Genomic DNA, 25,343 nt, shown 5'->3' on the forward strand with positions numbered 1-25,343 from the left:
AAATAATTATAAAATGCAAGGTTTTACGAAAACAGGCGTAGCTTAGTAATAACAGTGGCAAATCATTGTGTGTTGATTTGTTAGGAAAGTTTAGTGAAAATCGGTTTTTTTTTTTTTTTTTTTTTTTTTTTACGTATATCAGGTTTTGACATTCCTTAATTAGACTTTGAGAAAACAAAATAATAAATGCTAATAAAAAACTAATAAATGCTAAAGTAATAATGCTAAATAAATGCTAATAGAAAACTAATGTGTTAATTCTATAATATAACATATGATTATATTTAATAAAGATATAATTTTAAAGAATTCTATTTTTTTGTACTTCAAAAAAGTTTTAGCCGTTTGAATGTCGAATGGCAAATCACATTCTTCTCGTTCTGCAGGCATTTTTTAATTACGTTCATCGTAAGGAGTAAAAGTTTTGACTAATGTAAATCTCGTATTTCTCGTTATTGAATAGAACGTTCACTAACTAACTTAAAAGTAAAATGTTCATTCACTAACTTAAAATAACGCTTCTCACTAAGGAAAAATACGAAACAGCGCCCTTTTCATTTGCGATATTCTGATCTTGTAATACCAGTGTCTTTTTCTTGCCTTGTAAAGCAAATTGTCAATAAGATAAACATATTTCTATTATGTGTTGTGTTTTATAAGGCATAAGCTTTAATACTCTCAGATCCAGTATGGAATTATCATGAAATAATAACAAAATAAATTCTAAAAATCCAAACAACAAATCAACCCTCCCCTCCAAACAATGCGCTAATGAATTTTACCTTTCTAACAGAAATATTTTTAAAAAAATATTTTTAAATGCTTTTAAAAAATATCTTGTTTTAGATTTGTGTTTTTAAAAATAGTTTAGTTAAATATACAGATATTTTAATATACATTTTTGAAAAACTGATCATGGAATAAAGGCACAATCATAAATTCGATATTTTTAATGGGAATTTAAAAATTTAAAGTATATTTTTGAAAAAATGTTTATGTAAATCTTTAATTACTCGTTACCAAATTCTTAATTTTAGAATACTTCGGAAGTCAACATATTTAAAATATGCACCTTGAAAAGCGATGCATAGCTTTTGAAATTCAAAATTCTCTAATGGTTTTTGATTGATTGTTTTCGATATAGATTTTTTTTCCTTCAACGATATAATTTATTATTCAAATAGAGTTAAAAATGGGAGCAAAAACATTAAATTATTTAGAATCCACAAGTTGAAATGATAACAAATGCATTTCAGGCTTCTAATGCTTTTGATGATGTGTGTTTAACTAGACTCTTAAGGAGGAAAATTATACACAGAGAAAAAATTGTGCAATCTCTTTGAACATTTTATTTTCTCATTTGCATATTATGAAACTGTATGCAAAAAGCATGAAACACCTGTAGAGAAAATTTCATAAATTTAAGCAGCAGTTTAATTTTACTCTTAGTTTGATTCCAAATTTAAATGAAACTGGAAAAAAAAAATGCTGATACTTCACTTGCTTTCAACCAATCGGAAGATGATTAATTTGAGCTTTTATTCAATCCAAATAAAAACATGAATATTGCTTATAATGATCTATTATAAGTATCATTAGATATGTACAACAAAATAGTATAAGAAAACAAAAATGCGCCATGAAATATGGTGTCTAAACGAATCTGGCCACACACAAAAATAATAAAACTGATAAAAACAAATCCTGTATATATAGTAACAGAATCTAAAGGCAATGTTGATGACAATAACTTAATTTAAAAATTTCTTATTAAAAGAATTAAAATACATCTAGAAATTTTTATGGAAATTACAGAAATGATTTCAAATGTCTTTCTTCTAAACAAACAAACAAACAAAAAATGAAGTGGATACTTCAGTTGAAAACTACTCTAAGAAATGCAACTACAAGAATAGATTTCATTTCATTATTCACAAAGAAACTATTCCGATTTTTTTCTTTTTTTATGTATTCCTGAAGAAATTTATGCATTAACTACAGATGCGTTATACAATTGTACAGTGATAATCGCATATCTCAGTAAATCAGTGCGACACACACACACAAAAAAAATCACACAAAAAGGAGCATTGTTTTTCTTTGTGTTACGCCTTACGAAGAAAAGGAACAATCTGTTTCGTTTACATGTTACAGTTTGAAGGTAAAAAATTAATGAAAGAAAAAAAAAGGATGGTATTTCGAATACTTTATTGATTATATACGAAAATATCGAAAGTATGTTCCATCAATTTCAGGAGTTATTACTATTATTAACAATCCACTGAGAGTTTATATTGAAACGGGCCACTGATAAGATTTACGCCTCTAATACATTTCGGTAGTGAAGATAACTCAATGAAAAAAATGATAATGCATACAAATGCTATGTAGCTATTAACAACAGTGAGATTGAATGGGCTCGAGTAAGGGCGTGTGTATGTTTCCGTTCATAATGGTGATAACTCTTTTGAAACTATTTCTTTTGCCATCATTTGATTGGGATATGTCATTTGCTTCAATTGTGAACAAACTATAGACACGGTAATGAAATGGACTTCCATCTGGATCAATCCACACAAACAAGACTTCAAACCTTCTTTTATATTGTGTAAATTTTTTTTTTATTTATTATCATTGTATACTAGTAAGTTATAGTCATTTGTTCGATTGTTTCTAATAACCTTCTGTTTACTTATGCTCATAATCGTTATTTCTTTTAAAAATTTCTTTATATTGAATTTTATTAGTTATATTTTTTAAATAAATAATTAAAAAAATACTTTTCCAAAATGCCCTTTTCACAGAAGTGATAAATGTAAAACATAATGCTCATAATATTTATATCTTTTTAAAATTTATTTATATAGAACTTTATTAGTTATAATTTTTAAATAAATAATTAAAAATCCCTTTTCACAGGCATTTATAATGTACGGTATTAAAAAAACCCAACAAGCTTCCGCAATAGATTATATAATTTCAAAATGAATCGTATCCGTTCGGACTGAAAAATAAAAAACAGCACGATTATTCCCATGTTCTTTTCTTGATATAAAAATATTACTGACGAACTGAGTTTTTTTATCTTTGAATTTCTCTAAAAAATGAAGGCATGTCTTGATTATACCTTTCCAAATTATACTTTATCTGATATAATAAATTTTATGTGCCAATTAAAAGTAATTAAATTTAAAATGTTATGTTAAAATTTAGCTGTCTATATCACAAGGCCAGCAAATGCTTTATAAGATCGTAATGGCTACATCCGCAAAACGCCTTGAGTGAGCATTGTTGCTCAATACATAAAATGAAACACATGATATTATCCTATCTTCCGTTGATTTATAGCATCATATGAAATATAGAGCAAGAGAATCTTGCTATCTCATTTTTTAGGCAATTTTCATGTTTTTTCCCTGTATGAGTGTATAAATTTACAGCATTATAAATGATATAATTACTTTATTTTCACCATCTTACATCATGAACTTTAGATGTAATGGAATTTTATATTTTTATTGGGTTATCATTCCTTCATAAATGCAAGATAAAAATGCTTTTAATATATTTTTTGAAATTAAGATCTTTGTAAGATCGTATATGAAATTTTTCTTGTTTCTCGTTTTAATACATTTTATCGCTTGACTTTCATCTCAAGATTATGCAAAAATATTAGAAATTCTGGACTATTGCATTCGTCATGTAGTTACTTCAACTATAAAATTTTATTTTTGAGTTTTCCTCTCGAAAATTGTCTTAAATTATACTTAAATTGATTGTTTGTTTAATGGAAAGTGCAAGGCACAATTTCAGTCAAAAAGTCGCAGTCAAGCTATGACTTAGAATTGTGATAGATACAGACGAATTATTTTTTAGAATTATGATAATCATAAATGTGAAAACAAATATTTAAATAACCAATGTTTCCCTCATTTTAATTAACAATTCCCTTTCTTCACATATTTAGACATTATAAATGGAAAAATAAGTACGCCGAAAACATTACCCTTGACATTAAAAATAATCTTTCAAAGATCTGATTAGTTTATCGAGTAAATAAGAATTAAAGTGTATCAAAAGTTATTGTATTATCACTGTCATTTACCAACCAATCGCAACACAGGATTCTGCTTGCTTCAGTATCGAATTATAATCTTGATGAGGTAATATACAGAGGGATTATAAATCTCACTGTATGAGACCGTCACTATCCAACCGTTCACAAGAAGGGAATAAAAGTTTGAGCTTTGCGTTCAAAAATCATATGAAAAACAACAAATACAGTTACAATTACAGTGACAAAATTTCCAAATGGCAACACCAACTTTTTCATTGGAATGTGTTCTCCAAAGCAAAAAGCAATAAATGCCGTTGCTACGATACCTGTAACATTCGCTAGACAGACTAAGAAGAAAAGAGAAAATAAACACTAAAAGCAGAGAAACAACAGTAAAAAAACATTTTATTATGTCTCACAAATTTTCTACTTTACCTACTTCAACCCCGAGACACTTTAAATGCGGTAGATGTTGCCTACAACCGAAGCATGTGCCATGCCAAAAGAAATCTGTTGAAATGAAAGTCTCTGTTAGGCACACCACAGTTTTCTTCTTTTTTCTTCTGGGTCTATCTAGTGCTGGTGATTTTCCTGCTACAGATATCGTTACAAGGCTATTGTTTTTTTGTTGTTATGGAGAAACACATTCCAATAAAAAAAATTGGTATTGCCATTTGAAAGTTTTGAAATTTTAATACTGTAACTACAACCGTTAGAGTTTTTCATATGATTCTTGAGCGCATATCTCAAAATACCTTGAACCAAAATTTTATTCCGTTCCTGTGAACGATATGCTAGTTACGGTCTCATATAGTTTTTTTTTTTTTATAATCATCTTGTAGTATGTGACATTGATGTGTAGACTTCCAATTCATCATCATGTTTTACTGTTAAACGTAATGTCGGACAACACATTCATCACCGTTTGAAATAATATTCAGTATTATTACAACAAAGCCAATTGCTATAGATCAAGTTTATATGTCATTTCTGCAAACGCAATTCTAGGATCCATGTTCTATAGAGTTAAACCTGGAACTTTTTTGAAACACTTATATTTTCATGAAAAAATAAAGATTCATCTATACGTAGAAATAGAAATATTCATCTCTAAGGATTTTTAGAATTTCTTGCAACAGATAGGATTGTACTATAGATGACTATTATTTATTTGCTCATAATGAAGTGAAACAGTGCCCTATCATTAGTTTCTTTTAAAAAAATCGCATCTGTTTGATAGGATATTTTGTTCGTCTTGAAAATTATTCTTATTGAATACTAAATAGTCCTTAGATGGTTACAAGACACTCAAAAGGACTTTACTTGTGCTGCACTTCGGAAATGCTTTTAAACATCTGCTTGCCTGTTAAAATGTGAAATATATCGAAAATAACAGAATTTCAGCCTGAAATACTTATAATTTTTAAGTATTCGAGCCTTATAAGTTGCCATATTCAAACGTCAAATTACAAGTATTTATCTTCGCTAACAATTATTATCAAATAAAAATTTGCATTGAAAACTTTGTTTAATATTTTTCCAGGTTTCCTCACAATAATATTTTTTAAAGGACAAATGAAAAGTTGCCATCAGTATGAATATTTTAATTAAAAATACGGAGTTTTGAATATTTTATCTTCAATCGAATCGTCTTTATAGTTATAATTTTTCAAAATTTATAAGAAAATAGCCTAAAATGTTTATTTTTGTGCACCTTAAAGGGCTAAAAGATATACAAAGTTTTATCGTTTCCTTTGATATATTTGAAATGTTATTGTAGGCAAAATAAAAATTCGTGCATTACAAAATCTTTAGAACTAAATACAGATGTAATTGTATGGCTCTTATTTTTCAACAAATCCTTCGTTTTATGATACAACTTCGCTATTCAAATGTCCATAAAACATAAAATTGCAAAAACATGTATAAAATTTGATTCCCAGCTGCGAATATCTTTTTATGATTCTTTAATAAAGAGTGATTCTTGAGTCACTCGGATCATACAAGAACTTTGAAGTCTCTTTTCACTGTTTAATTAACTATTCACGTTATAATATTTTACTTCGTGATTATAATCAAAAATAATTATGAAAAATAATGAATGCAGTATTACTTTTATTTACATTAAATGTTATGCCTGAAATATTAGATATAAATTTCTTAAAAAGAGTGAATATGTCCAAGAGATACAACAATATTATGAAAGATATTGAAAATACCCTTTACCTTATTTTCTGATTTTTCATCCAATTATTATTTGAATATTTTCTTTTCTTTGCACGTCTCGTCACAAGTTTTTCATCAAAAAATACAAAAAAAAAAAAAAAAAAAAAAAAAAAAATTTGATAGTCGACTCTATTGTTTGAGTAGTCGATTGAGACAAATATATTTGCTATTTTACCGGTAAATTGTACAGCATGTTCTCTCAAAAGAATTCGATTTCCTTTTCCATTAAAAGAATTCGATTGAAATACCTCTGAATGCAGTAAATAAAGGATGATTAAAGAATTGGCCTTTTTCAGGTATGATTATGATCAATGACAATTGAACTTGATAATATGCAAAAAGCTACAAGAGTACTCGTTACCAGTAAATGACGTCATACTCGTTTTTATGCATCTTGAAATAATTAGCAAAATTAAGTAAATTCCCTTTTAATTATTAAGATTCATTACATTAAATACTTAACCTCAGATGTAAAAACTAAATTCTGTTCTAATACATCAATTACATTAAATTGCATTTGGGTCATCAAGACTGTCATATTACTCAGTAATATACAGGGCGAAATTTTTCATGCATTGCTAATTTCAGCTGTTTTTTATTACAGAGCTTACAGTTTCTTATTACATCTATTTCTTATAACATTCATTTGTTGAGTAGAATTTCAATACTTAAAAAAAAGAAACATAAAAGGCTTTCTAAAGAAAGAAAGTTCCGATTCAAAATAAGAAAAAGGCAATAAAAGTAGGAAAAGAGCAAATCTTAAGGAACAGATGTAAAAATATTAAAAGATTGAGTTGCAATTACTCATTCACGGGAATATTTTATCATAAACATATAGAAAACCTATATATGACAAGATGCTTTGATTCCGTGCTGCAAAGAAATCACCCAAGTCGAAATAAAGCAAATCGAAACATAAGGCTGAAAAAAGAATTATTAAAGAAAGTACGAGCTTAATACGTCATATTATATGTGAACCGTGTTGTTAGAATGCCATGTTATTGAAAAAAAAAAAGTGCTGAGGATTGTTCGAATGTGTTATTAAAATTCTGTATTGTTGGAGAATTTCTGTATTGTTGGATTCTGTATTGTCTTAATTTGTATACTATGTTATATGGAACCTGCATGCCATATCATAGGTAGGGTTGACTATATATGTAAAAATGTGTGGTTTAGAAACTTTGCAATGACTATGAAAATGAATTCTTGAGTAGCTGCTTACCTTCATTTGTTTTGGCTGACGTTTCGAAATAAAGTGCGCCAATGGATTTCGCAAACTGAGCAGCTTTGTTTCCGTCAACCACCCTTCTGTGCTCTAAATCTAATTTGTTGCCAACTATGCAAATGATACAATCATTGTCAGCATTTCTTTGAAGTTCTGAAAAAGAAATAAAATTTCATTAAAGAAATGATTAATATGAAGGAAAATAAAGCTAGTATTTAAATAAAGTTATGTATAAATTGATTAGTAGTATGTATAAATATATTAGTAGTTATGTATAAATTTTGTATCTAAAGGGAATCTATTTCAGGAAATAATTTTGAACTGTGGTCAGACAATGAGCAAGACATCTGAGAATGCTCTTGATTTTTCAAAAACTCCGTACCAAACATCGGGAAGAAATTCGATCTTCGAAGGGGGGTATGCACCATCCTTATATATATGGATGATCTTGGATGAAATCGAATTTTGAATTTAGCATTTTTTGAACCAGAGGCTGAAATTTATCTTCAGGTCTCCACATCAATGTAAGAACATTTGACCCACGACAAGAAATTTAACGTGCGTCATACTCAAATCAATGCGGATCTTTTGATGTTATGCATCTGGCGTTCTTCAATCCAGAAGCCAAGATTCATCCTCCATGGCCTCATGATCCATCAACATTAGAATATACGATAAGAGTAAGGAGGTACTATGCTTCCATATCCTTAGACATTTTTATGTGGAATAGGAGTCTGAATTTCAAACCTGATGCTCTCCAACTCAGAAGCTGAGACTGTTTTTCCAAAGCTTCAGTATTTCACATCAGCTTGAGGACATTTCATCCCTGATTGGAGGTTTAACATGTACCATGCTTATAAAGGGAGAAACTTTGGTGGAATCAGGTTTCATTTCTAATGATCTCTGATCCCAAAACCAAGATTCTATCACAGAAGCCCTCAAAACCTAACTGTAGTAAGAAAGATATAAACAAGTTCAATTTACTCCTTCTCTTGTAAGCCGATATCACTATTTAAATGGTTTGCTAGGGATTGAAGTTAGAAATTTTTGAGAATGTTTTTATCTTAAGCAATTAAACAACGAAAAGACAGTTTAGCCTAGACTACAGAGGAAAATTCATTTTTATACATATCACACACGAGCCGTTTTGAATCAACAATCATTTCACCATGATGCTATAAAAAAGGTTTAAAGCTCATATTATTTTTCTGAACTTAAAACAATGTGTGAGATATTTAAAAGATATGAATAAATCAAATAACTTCACTCATAATTTTAATGCTTGATTAAGATTTAATTGAATCGTTGAACATTTCCCTCCGAAAGTTTATAAGTCTGCTGACATCATCTACACAATTTTCATAAAAACCTCAACAGATTTCATTGCCAGAGTTCAAGAGAATTGCCTTGTAGCACAATTCTAATCAATTCCTAGAGTTATTTCTGAAGAACCTCATTACCTGGATCAGATGTGGCCTCGAAATCTTCTTCTTCTTGTGTACACCCGGCCACCACTGAACGTAGCAGTATCGACAGGATTTGTTGTGGCCGACTACTATCTTTAACATTGCCCATTCTTGCATAGACCGATTTGTCAAACTGACATTCTCTTCGAGGTAATTGGCCACAAAGTGGTCAATCACTGTCCTTCTTCCTTATTTACTAAAAACTCTCAAATAGTTGGTAAAAAACTGACAATTTTTGACATCATGTCCTTCAGAGTTTTAAGATTACCTGGTATCATCAGTACTGTACTTAAGTCATAATTTATAATTTTCAGATTTTTTCTTAACTCCGAGAATCTAATACATTCCTTTAAATAGTGGTAAACAGTACCGATTCCTCCGCAGTGTACTCGAAATCTACAGGGCATTCCATTTAAGACAAACTATCATACATAAACAGAGAAAAACTTCATGGAATGGAAGTTGCTCTTTTCAAATATAATTATGCCATGTAAGTTTGTTAACGTACAGCTTAATAAACATTCATAACGATGAAAAAGGCTGAAGCAGTCAAAAAGAAAATAATTGGTGATTTCCAAAATTCGAGGTTTCATTTTATTTATTACGTTTTTTAAGCTTAGAAAACTAGTTACCTTCGATCCATTTCGGAAGGTTAGCGAAACTTTCGTAGCAAGTAATATCAAAAACCACTATCGCTAAGTTCGCTTTTCTGTAATACATTGGAAGCTAAAAAGAAAAAATAAATCTAATATTAACACTTTTAATTAATTGTATTTATATGAGTCTTACAAACAATATGGATATATGAAAATATTATATTATATAATAACATATGAAAATATTTTAATATCAATTATAGAGACTTCTTCCATACTTTTATAAGAATAGTAATGAAAAAAATTGAAGAGATTAAAAAAACTTAATTTTTATATTAATTAATTGATATACATTATTGAGACTCAAAATGAAAGACAAAATATCAGAAGGGTTTATTCCCAAATAATCTTTTTGGAGAATTTCCATATCAAATCGATTTTTTCCAACTCGTGCACCAGTCATCTCATCGAAAATAGATTTCTACCTTTAGTCCAGAGTCGTGGGATATCTTTCCAAGTCGCTTTATTGAAATAATTTCGTTTCTATTTCCAAGTTCGTAAATCATATTTTTTCTGTCATTTTATTGCTTTATTTAAAAAAAAATTTTCTCTTTAAATAAGTTAAATTTTCTGAAAAAAATATGAGAATAAAAAGTGACACATATTAATTGTCTTTAAAATTTTATTTGAATTCTTATTTTAACGTCCCGCTTTTAAATAGCATTGGGGTTTTATGGAAATGGAACTTTGCAAATTTGAGCCTTAGTCTGATGATGAGGACTACAAAATACCCGGCACCTCCAGTGGCGGGTGGCCTGTTAGGGATGCAGACCTCCCCTGAAATAGTAATTTTAAATTGCATTTTCGTTTTTTATATAATTTACTTACCTTTCCAAGTTGAGATATCGATGCTTCCTGCTTACTTTTTCCATCTGAAAGTTCTATAATCAAGACAAATTGAAAAAAGGGTAATAAAAGCGGGAAAAGCAGACAAGATAAGGAAATAACAAGCAATGGAAAAGTAACCTATGAAAGCCCGCATCGCCTTCACCTGATCAATTGATTTAGAAACCAAATGCAACCATTTCTCCCTTTGAATTTAGAAGCACTAAAGCTGAAATGAGACAAGTCACAGCTGGAAATTCGGCAAACTGACTCCTTTGTTTTTCACACATTTCCAAACTTCTTCTTTCTCTTAATCTTTTCTTGTCTTTCTCTCCTTGACCGCAAATGACTTTTTATTTCTGTTTTTTTCTATCTTGACAAAAACACATTTGAGTCACTTTATGTTCATTTTTCTTATTAGAGCTGAAAAGGTCTTCGAAAAAAATACGTCGGTAATTTTCTAAGATATGATTCAATGAGTGTTTTTATAAGAAGGTATTAAATATTACATGTAAAAAAACGATGAAAGCTCAGGCAATTGATTGCACATCTTGTTTGATATCCATTTTTGGATGAACGTTTTCGAGCTGACTGGGGGAAGATACGAATATTGGGGGATGTTCTTATCTGCTGAATCGCATAATTTTCTATTGAAAAAAATCCGATAATTAATATCATATACTGATTATTTAAAATACAATAGACTTCGCATCTGGATTTTAAATTAAGAACATTTATGTATAAAGTAGCTTTAAAAAAACCCATTCTTTTGAGGGATCTTTTTGCAATACTGATAACTTCTAAGCTGAAGAGTCACCAAGGCACTTGTTCTTCAAATTTCTACTTTTCACTAATGGAAAGACTCTGCCGGAATGAACGAGGACTAAGTGAGTACACAAAGCAGACTTGTAGAATGGTGTCTCAAATCTATGACTCTGCGATTCTTTGATGAAAGATTTCTTCGGAATAATTCTCTGTCATGACAGTTTGGAAAGTAGAAGAATACACGGAAAATATTTATAAGAATACAACAGAATATTACTATAAAAAAGTATTAAAATAGTTGACGTGTCATTGAATACAAGTAAAATACAAGAATGCAAAGTTTGAAAAAGAAAGGTACAAGATTAAATCAAATATTTATTTCATTTATAAAAATCAATTTTATACTTGCCATAGATTTGTACGTTTCTTGTCCTGCTGTGTCCCATATTTGGAAGCGTATCGTATAAGAATCAATATCTCTAAAAATATTCAGATATGAAAATGAAATGAATGCAGAAAAATTTGAATTAAGCCATTCATATTATATCAGGAATTTTGAATACTGTTTGAGCTTTGCATTTTTATTCAACAACGTAAAATTATAGATGTTTGATTACATTCTTCCTCACATACACAAATGCACTCACACACACGTGCGCCCGTTCTCCTTTATTATTAGCAGAGAAGAATATATTTTTACCAAACAAAGTAAAATTATACATTACGGATTGCTTTATGTTCTTCACTAAATAAAATTAGATATAAAAGCAAAACGTAAGACGTTTAGTTGGAGGGGAGAGAAGCTTGATGCTATAATTTAGAAAATAACCCATAAATAATGAAATAGTTATTCTATTTTAATATGAAAAATCTAAAAGACATTATGAGGATAAGTAATGTATTTATCCATTTCTTTTATTATGTTTTCTTCAAAGTGATTAATCTATGTTGGTTATATAAATATGACCATATTTAATGAATAGTAAAATTTAAAAGTTAAAATATTTCAGAACTCCTTTTTAAAAACAAAATCAAATTGCTCCCTTTTGTAAATATAAACTACTCATTCATTAATCAAAACCGGAAAAATCCAATTCATTATATTCAAATTTAGGACATTAAATTTAGGAATTAGGATTTTAGGTTTGAATCTAAGATATAAAGTAGAAAATCGAGAATGCAGTGACTAATCTAAGATGTCGATTTACTTAACTTAAACACGATAATTAAATTCTTTTGAACTATTCATAAGAGATCATTTCAATCATATCTGTCAATAATAAATTCTACGGAAGAGAAATTATAAAAAGAAAACTCATAGTTCTTTGAGCCCTAAGATGACACTGTAAGCGTTTTCAGATGATCATATAACTACAAGTATTCATTGAAAAAGGGTTAAATAAAAATTGTGATCAAAATATCTTCTTTCTCTTTTGCTGTTTGTTTGTCAAAAAGTATTGACAGAAGAAAAAAAGTACATGCATATGAAAAAAAAAGTCTATAAATAAATCCAGCACAGGAAATTGACCGAAGGGGACTCAATAAAACTTTATTTGGAAATAATTAACTTAGAATTATAAAAGTTTTTATTCATGTATATTTAAATATAAGCACTCGCATATTAAATAATTTTAAAAATCTTTCAAGGTAAATAGAATTAAAAACATATATAATCAAATTTTTTAAATACTTTATGCATTCTGATTTTGAATTTTTACCCATTTTTTCATTACAATCACTCAGAAATACACGTCGATAAATACTAGGAATTATTTTGATATTTCATTTGAAAGTTAATTTTCCCCCAAGTAATATTCTTATACATTTTACAGAAGTTTCAAAAAAGTCTTTGTGTTTTTCTTAACTAAAATTGATTATTAGCTATCCAAATGAAATTTCAATTTAAAATAGATATCTATCAAATTTAGGTTATAACAGAAGTTTTTATTACAAATCTATACAATATCTTCATTATTAAAAAAAAAGCTATAAGATGTATGTAAACAAGAAAAAAGCAACCTTTCAAGAAAAAGAAAATATTGAGACTTTGAACCAATTAACTATTATTTTTCTTTAACAATACATATTTTGTTTAGAATATAATCAAATATTATGGATACAAAATGCCAAACTGAAAATTACTATTTTTTGCTGCTTCAAAGTTGACAAGTGATTTAAGAGAAAGTAATCATTCAAATGGAAAATAATCTATCAGACAATAGGTTTCGAAATGAACAAGTCCACTGGCAAAAAATAAATGCTGCTTTAAAATCGAGAAACTCACATGATTTTGAATTACATTTCACAATTTATTATTAAGTAAACTGAACTCTGTTGGGATTTAGATCGCAGATAAAATGCTATATAAATCAAAACTTAAGAAACAGAAGGAAATTTCAATGTTTACTCATTCGATATGATAAGGAACATAAAAAATTAATTCCTTATCATATCCCGTGACATTTAAAGTTAACTATCTCACTTCTATCTCTTTATCTTTCCATTTTTAAAAGTTATGAAACAATATGGATCATAGATCTATGATATATGTTAGAAATACTATTAGTTGCATCTTTTATTATTTTTAATTATCTTGCTGATTTTTCATATTTTATAAAATTTAATCCATCAGTTAAAGATATTCTTTTTTTAATTTAGGAACTATCATTCAAATTATTTTCAAGATATAATGCCGAATAAAATCTTGGCTTAAATTCAATGGTCCATTCATTATTTTAGTATGAGATATGTCTTAAGCATATTTCAAGTCAGTTACTAATTTATATCATAAATTATTGAGAATTATGTATTGCCATTTCTTTATTTAAATGAATCTTCTACAACAATGCATTTTATAATTTAAAAGATTTTCATCTTTACGTACAGAATTATAGAGAGCTTAAACTTCATACTCAGCGTAATATGTATTTTGATGAACCTTTTTATAGTAAAGTTTGTAAAATATTACAATAAAGCCTATATTTCATAGTCTGCACATAATATCTATCTAATTTCGAATTCCGTTTTTCCTGTAAAAGAATTGTGATTGTCAGTTTTTACTTCTTCAGCTTCGCACCTTGGAAACCTTAAAGGATTTACTCTAGTCCTGCTTAAGCATCCTAGGTAAACTCTATGACCCAGCCGCTGCGAAAAGTAATTTCGAGTTCTGTGGCTAATACGCAATAACCATCGTTCAAAAATGCACAGGCAACGACTTTCACACAGAGGTGCGACGTGCCATCAGATCATTAAACACCAATATTTCCGTTCCCTCCAGAGAAGACAGAAAGAGCTGACTAATAAGACAATTTCTTATCCCCATACGTTCTAAGGAGATTCGATCCTTGTTAAGACAAAGTACATTTCCTTCTGTGTACCTTTCTCCACATGAATTATTAGAGTCATTGTAACAAATGTAAATGAAATATAGGCAATTTACCATTGAAGAAATTGGAGAAATAAAAATAAAACAAGTATAATTTATTATTAGACCTTTTATTTAAAAATCATTATCATAAATGTATGTGAAATGTTTTATATTTTATATCTTTATAATAGTGCTCATTTGTAGTAAATACAGATCTAAAGATCTAAACTTATTTTCAGTTTCAGTCTTCGTTCAAAATGATGTACGAATTTGGCACATCTTATTTGAATTATACCTCAATTGTTGGTTTTAAACAGAAGTAGGATCGTCCACAAAGATATTACGATGACGATTGCAAAGTGATTTTCTTTCTGATTTTTCAACATCCGAAAGCAGAAATATTAAATAGCCTTGATTAAAATTTCCTAAATAAATATTTTGTAATTAATTTCATTTATGTCATCCATGAAGAATGCTTTATTTTCCAACTTCGGGTTTTGAAAAAAAAATATTTTTGATTAAAATAAAATTCCGGGATTTAAAAGTCTTGGGGGGGGGGGGAATCTGACTTACATTATCCAAAAGAATCAATAAATTCTTTGCCTTCATAAATCCGTGGTAAAAAGCTTTAATGTTCAAAAATTATTTTAATTAAGCTATTTAAATGCAAGGTAATATAAAAAAGTATTTAATGGTCAAACATCTTCCAAAAGTGCTGTTCATTCAACGCACATCCTGATACACTTGACTCTGAAAACACCATATCACTTTAATGAAAAGAACAAACTGCTGTGAAACGCAATTTTGAGATAGCGATACGTCTTATAAAGCATTGTTGTTTCCATTGGCTTAATGTATAAAAAAGATTTCAATAATAGCCTTGGTGCGGAGATATAAAAGCTCATATTTATCATAAATACAGAGCACTTTTTATGCTAATATTTATCTGGGTAAACTTGGAATGTGCTAGAAAAAGACGTGTCAAGATATCCAGCACGTGTTGGGCCACAGAATCAGTTCGAAAATTCTGCATAATTCAATAAAGAATGATTCTCACAGACAGAAAAAAAAAGAACTAAATATCCCGTTTTCTACATTTATGATTGTTATGTTTACGTGTGAAAGAGTCGTACATCGTTGCATATTTCTTATGTTCAAAATCACAGAATGGATATAAAAGTTGTTATTTCGATTTACCAGTGTTTTGTCTATTTTATTGGATAATTTTTAGAATGTAGATTCTTGCTATCTCATAAATGTTTAACAAAGAAGGGATTCTTTGGCATGGGAAAAGATATAGATTTTTCTAGAAAGAATACATTGAGTATATTTTTACATATAATACATATAGTATATTTGAATACTATATTTGGTTTTCCAAGAGATAGACATTCGGGTTCTGCAATTTCCAAGGCATTAGTTATTGATCAAGTGATGTGATTAGACTTTCCAAATATTCTGGTGTCTGTAAGTCATATTATAAAAGGATAAAGATTGCGAAATCACGGTACAATATTGAAAAGTGTGCAATAAGATGTCCTATGATATATTTTTGAATAAAGGTTCACTTGAGGGTCTGAGGAATGGAGAGTTTATTTCGAATTCCAAGATAATTGCTAGTTGGTGTAGTAAAAAGAATGAAACTGTTATATAAGAAAAATTTAGAAGTGGTTCGTATATAAGAATAAAAATCAAATAAAAAATCACTTTTTGAGACTTGGCATTAAAGATATTTTGCATTCCTTTTGGTGATTTTGAGCGTATATATATTTTGGTTAGCTCAAGAGTAGTGCCGAAGATTAGAATGGTCAGGGAACTCATCTCTCTTGAATGAGTTCGCTCTTGCCCATTCCCATCAGTAACCTAAAATACACCAGAAAATTAACAGTAACTTCGGTAAAATGTCCCATTTTCTGATCATTTGAAGTTTTCAACCATGAAAAGCATAACTTGCAAGCTAATTTTATTTCTAAGCATTTATTAAAAGTTGCATGAATTTTGCTTTCATTTCATATTTATTTTTATGTTGCTATGCATAAATTTGTATCCGAAAAAAGGCGTTTTCAAGATTTCTAGAAACAATAAAAAATTCAGTTTACTAAAAATATTTATTGCACCACACTCTAAATATATTTTAAGGAAGAAAGGAAATGAACACAAAACCGATGTCTCATAAGAGATATTTCTGAAAACTCTGAAGTTACAGCGGAAATCAACAGGACATCAATTACTTTTTAAATTGAAATTCATCATCGAGTAGAAAGGAAAAGAAAATTCGATTGCGTATTGAAACACCGTTACAGTAATAATTAGCATTTCTCGTAGCATTTTCTTCCTAACATCAAGGAACTAAAAAAAATATTGATATTCCTCAACGGTCATAATCCCATGTTACGCAACAACAATGTTTTGTCAACTTTGAACAAAAATCTAGCGATCGATAAGAGTTAATTATTTATTAAAAATTTTGTCTCATAAATATCCTTGCTTTGTATAAGAAGTTAAGAGAAGCAGAAGAGAAGTTGAGAGGTCGGGGGGGGGGGGTAGAGAAAGAAGTTTTAAGCAGATACGTATTCGTCAGTTTCCTCAGAAATATTAATCTTCTCAAATATTTTTCTACCTTAGGACTTGCTTAATTATCGAATGTGATCCTAAGTGAGGTCACTCCAAAGAATATTGAGGTTGTAGGAACATTTGCCGATCTTTTTTTTTTTATATATATATCTATCAATATTTAGGAGCAAATACAGCTAAAAGGACCTTACAGATTCAAAAAATTAAATTAAATTCTATTAAAATTTGGAATCATAATTATTCCATTTTTTTTATTGAACATTAATTGAAACTCATTCTTTAATTTTTATTTTCGATATCCTTGTCCAGAAAGGATCATAAAAGAGGAAACTATGCTATTATGAAAACAATTACTTTTAAGGCTACTTGGTGAATCAGGAAGTGTTTTTCATTCCGAAATATGTTTGACAACTTCAATAATTAATTCAAAATTGCATTTTTTTTAAAATAATAGAAATCGTAAAAGTAAAACTCTTAAACATTTTTTTAGAGAATATTTGTTTCTCCTAAACATTTTTTTAGAGAATATTTGTTTCTCCTAAACATTTTTTATTAAGGATATGATATCTTTATTGGTATATTAAGGATATGGCACTGCTTCTATGTCGGAAAGTACCGCCTAGGAGAGGAATGTTGCGCCATGGTCAAAGATGCTTTAGCCTCAGTCTTTGTTTCCGATGGCGATCATTCAGTTCACTCCGGATACCTAAGAAAGGAGAGGCAACTCTAATGTGATTCCTCCATTTTAGAAGCAGTTAAACTCATATTTTATTTTCATCATAAAATGGATTATTTTTATTTGTCTATTTTTTGCTGTGTTTGTCTTTAAATCATCTCTTTATTTGTAAGGGTTTCTTTCTGCTGATAAATAATTTCCCACTGACAGAATATTTTTCAGCAGATATTGTCTACGTTTCAGAGAATGCATGTAAGTTTGTAATTTCAGAGAATGCATGCTGTTTTCTCAGATTGCATGGAATGTGTTCTGAACGTTTTGAGAAAATTCAATATTTCGAGCGAATGCTTCATTATAGAGTATACCCAAGTTAGTAGTTTTACTCTTTCTTGTATCTTTATTAAAAAGATATATTTTTACTGAAAACCTATTAAATAATATCTGGAGAATAACTGAACAAAACTAGACATATACTTACATGACTTTACAAGAGAAAGAAGCTCCAATTGTTGGTGTAACATTTGTTTTGAACTGCTTCATACTAAGCTGAAATATCATACTTGTTTTTCCTACGCCTACGAGAAAGAAAGCCTATTAAAATATGTCAAAAACAAAAAGTCGTAACACAAATTTGCTGGTATTTTCTAATAAAAATGTTTTCAATATTCACAGATTTTCTGCTAAGTTTTGACATGTGAGTCATTATTATTTCATTAATGAATGCAAATAATTTAGATCGTTTGTATACATTCTAAAAACACACAGAAAAATACTGACACAAATATCAATTGGCATATTTATAAATATTTTACTGAATAAAACTGTTCGCTTTTCACTTTTAAATTTTGTCAAATGAATTTATAGTATCCGATGTCAATTATTAAATCTAAGTATTATCATGATACACCCTCTTATGGCCTTTCAAAATTAGAATAAATAAAAAAGTTGAAGACATTTAATACTAATTAATACATTTAATATCATTATTTCTAGAAAATACAATATTTTCTTTCATGGTTTGTGTAGATATAAAATCAGATCCAAATAAAATATACTTTTATTCACAGCGATATAGAAATGACACACGGAGATATCGCTCAGACTTTTTGAGTTTTTATTGAACACTTGCATGCTAACACTACAAACTGGATTGAACTCTGCCACTCGTTCCGCGGAGAAAGTGTGCAATACAAGCGAGCGAACTGACAACGCCAAACAGCATTGGTTGCATTAGCTTTTAGACCGGCGTGTATTTTATGGGTCGCTAAAGATTGCAGCCAATAATCTGGTATAAATTATTTCCTTGTAATTAGAATTTGGGATTGTCTCCAATAAAAATGCAAGGTATTCGTTGAAATTTAGGCACAGAAATTTTTTTTGAATGAAGAATATTTTTTTATCTCGAGAAAAAGAAGCAAACCTTGGGGAAGTCCCAGTTAATCCTTGACGTCCAGTCATCATAGTTTGAAAGAATGGACAGGGTTCTATCTCGTAAAGGACATTTAATATAGATAGTTTGAAAATAATATATGCACGTATTTCCTTCAACTGTATTTCTATACAAAAGTAATAAATCATCTGTCAATTATGTACATATAATAAGGCCCTATTTAAATGTTACCTCATTATGTATTGATGCTATTTCTCGTTGCTTTGACGTCATTAGAAGCAAGAAATAGAAACATTACTTTTCGTTTAGAATTATGCAACTATTAATCTTCATTTGTTTTTGCAATGCTTATTAAGAGGTTGACAGTTTACTACAGATGAACAGGATTTAAGAACAGCACGTGAGAATTTTCTCATATATTTTTATTTCGAAAGACACTGGAATTATTTTTGGGCTTATTATGTAAATTACACAGTAGTTTTTCCCATGACTTTTATTCCATACATTATTTACAGAAAACAAAAGCTGTGACGTAAATAAATGTAAAGTATTTCTTCCAACGCATTTTTCATATCGCGTGTTAGAGTATAAATAATGATTGCAATAAAAGTTAACTTTGTTTTTTGTTTTCAAAAATAGTATATATACGGAGAAATCGGTTCTTAATTGTTGAAGTAGCATATCAATAAAAATGAAATAAATGAAGAAAGTTAAGTTTATAAATCCCGTATAGTTTACACTAAGTAGACTATGTTATTACCACTGATCACATTACATGCTTAAATCATAAAGTTCTTTTAAATTCATGAAAAAATGGAGGACTTTCTACAGTCTTCAGGAACAAGACAGCCTTAAGTCTATTTGATTAAATGAGTGCAATAAATTATTCATGCAGGAATACACGAAAAGTTTCAACTCGACGTTTTTATCTCAATGCAACATAGATTTAGGGAATGATTCTAGATTTTAGAAAGTTAAGGCCGAATGGAAAATATCCTTTAGATAGCTTAACAAAATTTTATCTTATGTAAATCAAACCACACATGGTATTAGCGGCATTTGAAAACTATTTAATTGAACGTTTAAAAACTTTACACTGTACAAAAAATATTTTGGAAGACATTAATAATGCAGTAATCGCGAATATTTTAATGAAAAAAATACACTTCGTTGGGTTTGTATGAACCTGTTTACTACAGGTTCGATTGAGATTTATTTTCTAAATTTTTCAGCTAATAATTTTTATAACTTGCCATTTCATAAATTTTAGAAAGGAGGTTTTAATTGATATAGATTAAGGATTATGATATCAGTTGGCATCGTTAATAAATTAATATTCGTCCTTAAAAATATTAGAAATGTTGGAAAAGAGGATCATTGTAGCGTTTTGTCGTGAGCTACAAAATCTAGGTCGTATGTCGTGAGCTACAGATGCTTTAGTCGTGAGCTGCAGAATACAAAGATACTATAGAATCGATATTAGCATGCTTCAGAATCCACAGATTTGAAACACATTTCATTCATATTTCAGAATTTTGAGAAATCAAAAATAATTGGATAATCTGAATATCTTCAAGTCTTGGCTTCAGAAACGGAGGACTGCAGTTTTCAGCTCCAAGTCCAATGAAGGCCTACAATGTTTGAGGTCTTGGTGCAAATTAAATCAGTCATCGAGCTTCCAGCATCCCAGTCTTAATGTGTCCTAATATTGGAACTACAAAGATATTAGTATTGGGTGCTAACTAAAGTATCGTCTTTATCTAATCACATTTCAAAAGTTCGAAGACCTAATCCAAAAGTTCTCTCAAAGTTTCGAAATAGTACGCTTATCTACTAACTCTGACAATCAAGCAAGAAGTCAGAATTGAAAGCAAAACGTTTTCACGCTACCTCTGAGTGAAAGTCGACAAAATTTAAACGAACGAATCATTATTCGGATGTTTTATTCTGAAACTTTTTAAGTATATCACTTGACATAACAATATTAATCTAACTAAAATAATCATCGGAAGAATTTTCTGCTCTTCTTGAAATGAAAAGAAAAACCATTAAAAAATTTTAACAGTATATAATTTAACAAAACAAAGTCAATATAACTGAAGCAATCATCGAAAAGATTTCATTTCTGTTCCGCTTTTTTTTACGCTTAGTTGAAATAAAACTCAATAGAAATGGATTTATTGAGAAAATATAAAAATGGCCGAACTACTCTCTCTGGCCATGTAATTTAAAAAAAAAAGATATTCTTCAAAAACGAAAATTAGAAAATTATTAGAATTTTAGAGAAGTTAAATAGAATATACAGCACTAATAACCACGTGATTTTTATTTTCTCCAAAATAACTACAGCCATCATAATTTCAATTTAAAATAATCACAAACTTATTACTCCGATTGGCCGGAAGGCACACGGAAAAACTTGAATGACTGGAGCGCCGCGACAGCAACACTGGCGGGAACTATGGTTGAATCATAAGGGCCATCCCCGGTCACGGTACAACCCTTCCCTAGGGAAGTACGTCCCGTCATCGATGGGAGGAGTCAGAGCCCAAACCTATTCGTGTACCCAGAGGAGTGGCGATAACCAACTACCATACTTCTCCTCCTCAGTTATCCTTGGAACGAAATAAGAGAGTCGAATTACCCTCAGATATCCAAATGCTTTGAAAAAAAATGTGTTCCCTTCACAAGATATTATTAAATTGAAATACGATTTATAAGATTATAAGATTCCCGATTGTATATGAATTTTTCTTAAATAAGAAATTTCATCACATTTCAAATACCGCATATTTTACTGAAGAAAAAAATGAAAGTTACCATAAATTAATTTTATTATGCTTTTGGAAGAAAACAATTTTCTGCAATGACTGTTTTCAAACCATTAAAATAGTTCGAAATTTAAAAATTTTGATTTTACTGAAAAATAAAATATAAAATGAATAAGCTTTAAAATCACGGAATGTGATGGCTATAATTAATAAATCATCCTGAATGTTTCAATATCTGACAAGACAGAACTGTATGCAGTTCTGACTAGAACTATCTAAGGCTAGATGTAATAAATCAATCTGCATTTTTGATATATGTATAAAATATTGGAAATAAATTCTTCATTGTTACTTTATGGTCGAAGTAAGAATTTTAGAAATAACGTGAATTTAACAATATAAAAGATATTTTATCCGTTTCGAATCGAAAAAGTAATAAATAAAGTTAATAAAATAACATCATATTTCTGCTGAAAAAGAGTGATGTAATTCATTCGCATTGTTATGTCATTTTCTTTTTATTAAATCTTTTCTGCTTTCTTGTTTTTTTAACCGCCTTTGTTCATTGAATTCTTTTTATTTTTATAGCGATTTTAAAAGATAAGAAATGAAAACAATTGAGTTTTCTTTCAAATCCTTTTGATTTCCTCGAATTGAAGATACCGTTCTGTCGATGAATAGTTGAAATGAGAGATAAAACATCATTAAAAATTATGATAGTAATTTTCATAAGAATGTTCAAAAATTCAAATAACGAATAAATCTTTACAAAACCCGATGCATCAGTTTGAAGCAACAACACAGAACGTGAAAAAATTATCGTTAACCACAGATTTTTATCAAAGAAGCCAGGAATATTACAGATCTACTATTGTATTTTTTGTTTCTGAAAATTTCTTTCGATTTGGAAAAAGCTCCAGAATGTTGTTCGAACAAAAGACATTCAATTTCTTTTAATTCTAATTTAAAACAATTCTGAGTGACATAAGGAAGAAAAAAAAAGCTGCGAAAACCAATCTAAAGTAACGAAAGATTTACAGCAATAAAAATCACTCTCTTGAGTCAATCTCAAAATATGCATTATTATGAACTAACCAAACGGTCAAATCATGCGCAAAAAAGTGCTAAATGTAAGAAGTACAACGTACATGAAGGCAAACTTATATTATCTGAAGAAAATCTAGTATATTCTGAAGAATTTTTTTTTGTTTTGTTTTTTATAGAAGAATTGTTTTCAGTTGAAAGTTAGAAAATATGTTTAATTTCGCTATAAAATCATTAATACATAAAATGCTATATATATATATATATATATATATATATATATGCGCTCTATCGTGAAATAAGAGTAGATTAATAATTCCATTCAAAATCATTTTGAATATAAGAAAGTGGAACAATTTAACAAATATTTACTTGAATACTGATTGAATTGAGAAATAGAAAATGTAATCTTCTTTACAGTTTCTCTTTGATACTTAGTCGACTGATATCCCCTTCCTGTGTGACATAAAGAGGAAAGATGTGCAAGTGAAGAGTTATTCACATTGATATAAATAAACATGACCAGGAATTCTCGCCCTTCTTCATCTACATAGCTCATTGACATAAATATTTGATTCATTCTTCAAAGATTTATGCACATTAAGGTGAGAGATATAATATTTTGTCTGGGGCATTTCTAAAAGTTATTAATGCACTTAATGCCCTTTTGTGAGTTTATAGTGAAAATGAACTCACTTAGAATGTTGTTAATATTTAGTTAAGACAAAATAGAACTAAAGAACTCTCTTCGAATTTTTAGAGTCTTCTATTAAAGTTATTTCTGTGTCTCATAATGCTTATGTATCATACATCTAATTATTTTGTGCGTCATACATGCTTGTTATTTTGAATCTCACACACCTTACATGATGGTACTGATTTTATCATATGATGATGAGGAAACCACACTTTCTTTCCTGTGTACTTATTTTGATCTTTTATAAGGGCACTACAAATCGGAACATTCATTTTAATTCATCGTTTTGCAGCTAAATTTATCGGTTTTGATTTTTATTTATTAAACATATTTTCTGACACCGTAAAATAAGTAATGGAAATGAGGATTTATAGGTCTCGCGGTTCATTTTTCCTCTTCGTTTGCAAGATATTTATTTTACTGGCGAAACTAAATTCCTTTTCCATGTAAAATTTTAAGTTTACAGGTAAAATAAATGCAGATAATTTACTATATTTTTCTTTCTAAATTAGCAGAAGACTTCTTCAAGTATTTAATAGGAAAATGATCTGATATTAGTGAAATAAAAAAATTTTGTTTTACTTATAACTGCTTCAAATATTAATTTTTCTCGGTTTTGCATCATACTTTCTATATCCTTCGAGCATATTCATACGTTATAGACTAATGTCATACTGGGATGCTAATTAGTTAGAAGAATTTCAGTCAATGAAACAGAGACTTCTTATAATTTTCTCTCTTAAATATATAGCATACATTTTAGGAAATTCAGCATAGATTTTAGGTTTTTTTCAAATATCAAAGTATACAAAGTTTGCCCTTAAAAAATAACGTTGAGGTATAGTGACGCTTTATATTGGGTGGAGTCACTGAAGAAGCGGTTTTGAAATCGAGGGATTCTCACAAAATGACCATTCAAATTCCTTTGCTCATTTTATCTGGCTGATGTTACAATTTCTATATTTATAAATTAAACTATATTTGATGTTTCTACCAAAATAGCACAGTAATTAAGATTAATGAGCACAGTAGCACAATTAAATTCATTAGCAGAGTAGAAATGGAGGCTTCATTCTTAAACAAATGATTTAGAATGACAATTTTATTACTGGAGGAAATTTCAAAGTGAACAAGAAGTTTTAGACGCATCATTTGAGGAAAAATAGATTTTTTTTTAAATTTAAAATATAGATGAGGTTTATTATTTATAGATACTACTGAAAAAATTCGATTAGTAACATAATCATTTGTGTTTCCAAACCCTATGCGATTTATGTTTTTGTATGATTGTGTTCTATTATTCAATCCCTTTTGGCCAACACAAATGAACGCTATTTCAACAAAAATAATTCAAGTTCAAAAATGTTATTGTCATTGCTTTTACTATGTTGTAACACCTTGTTCAAAAACTGCAGAATGAGTCATTATATAAAGAACACCTGCATAATCCCTTTTATTGCTTTCATGTCACCTCCACGTGAACTATTTTGCATTTTATTTTTCAATGAAAAACTTTTGACATATATTAACATTACTGCATTTTCTTCAATCAATAGATGGACTCTTCCTCCTGCACGTAGTACTTTTCCCCTTCTATCTTCCAT

At 29.0% G+C, this 25,343-nt stretch overlaps 1 protein-coding gene across 5 annotated transcripts in view; it reads right to left on the bottom strand.

Annotated features, from left to right (window-relative positions):
- Positions 1-25,343, bottom strand: part of LOC129960231 (ras-related protein Rab-5B-like) — a 117,990-nt gene that overhangs the window by 5,808 nt on the left and 86,839 nt on the right. For 3 of the 5 annotated variants that reach the window (XM_056073487.1, XM_056073488.1, XM_056073484.1), the window contains exons 2-5: positions 18,316-18,412; positions 11,630-11,699; positions 9,607-9,700; positions 7,506-7,661 (exon numbers count right to left, since the gene is read on the bottom strand). In XM_056073487.1, the coding sequence (XP_055929462.1) occupies positions 7,506-7,661; positions 9,607-9,700; positions 11,630-11,699; positions 18,316-18,395 (400 nt within the window). In that variant the 5' untranslated portion in view covers positions 18,396-18,412. Of the gene's footprint in view, positions 1-7,505; positions 7,662-9,606; positions 9,701-11,629; positions 11,700-18,315; positions 18,413-19,257; positions 19,298-21,616; positions 21,737-25,343 lie in introns of those variants that run through there. The other 2 variants (XM_056073486.1, XM_056073485.1) reach the window with 2 other exon arrangements.

This window comes from Argiope bruennichi, chromosome X2, assembly GCF_947563725.1.
Source record: "Argiope bruennichi chromosome X2, qqArgBrue1.1, whole genome shotgun sequence".
Taxonomy (NCBI): domain Eukaryota; kingdom Metazoa; phylum Arthropoda; class Arachnida; order Araneae; family Araneidae; genus Argiope; species Argiope bruennichi.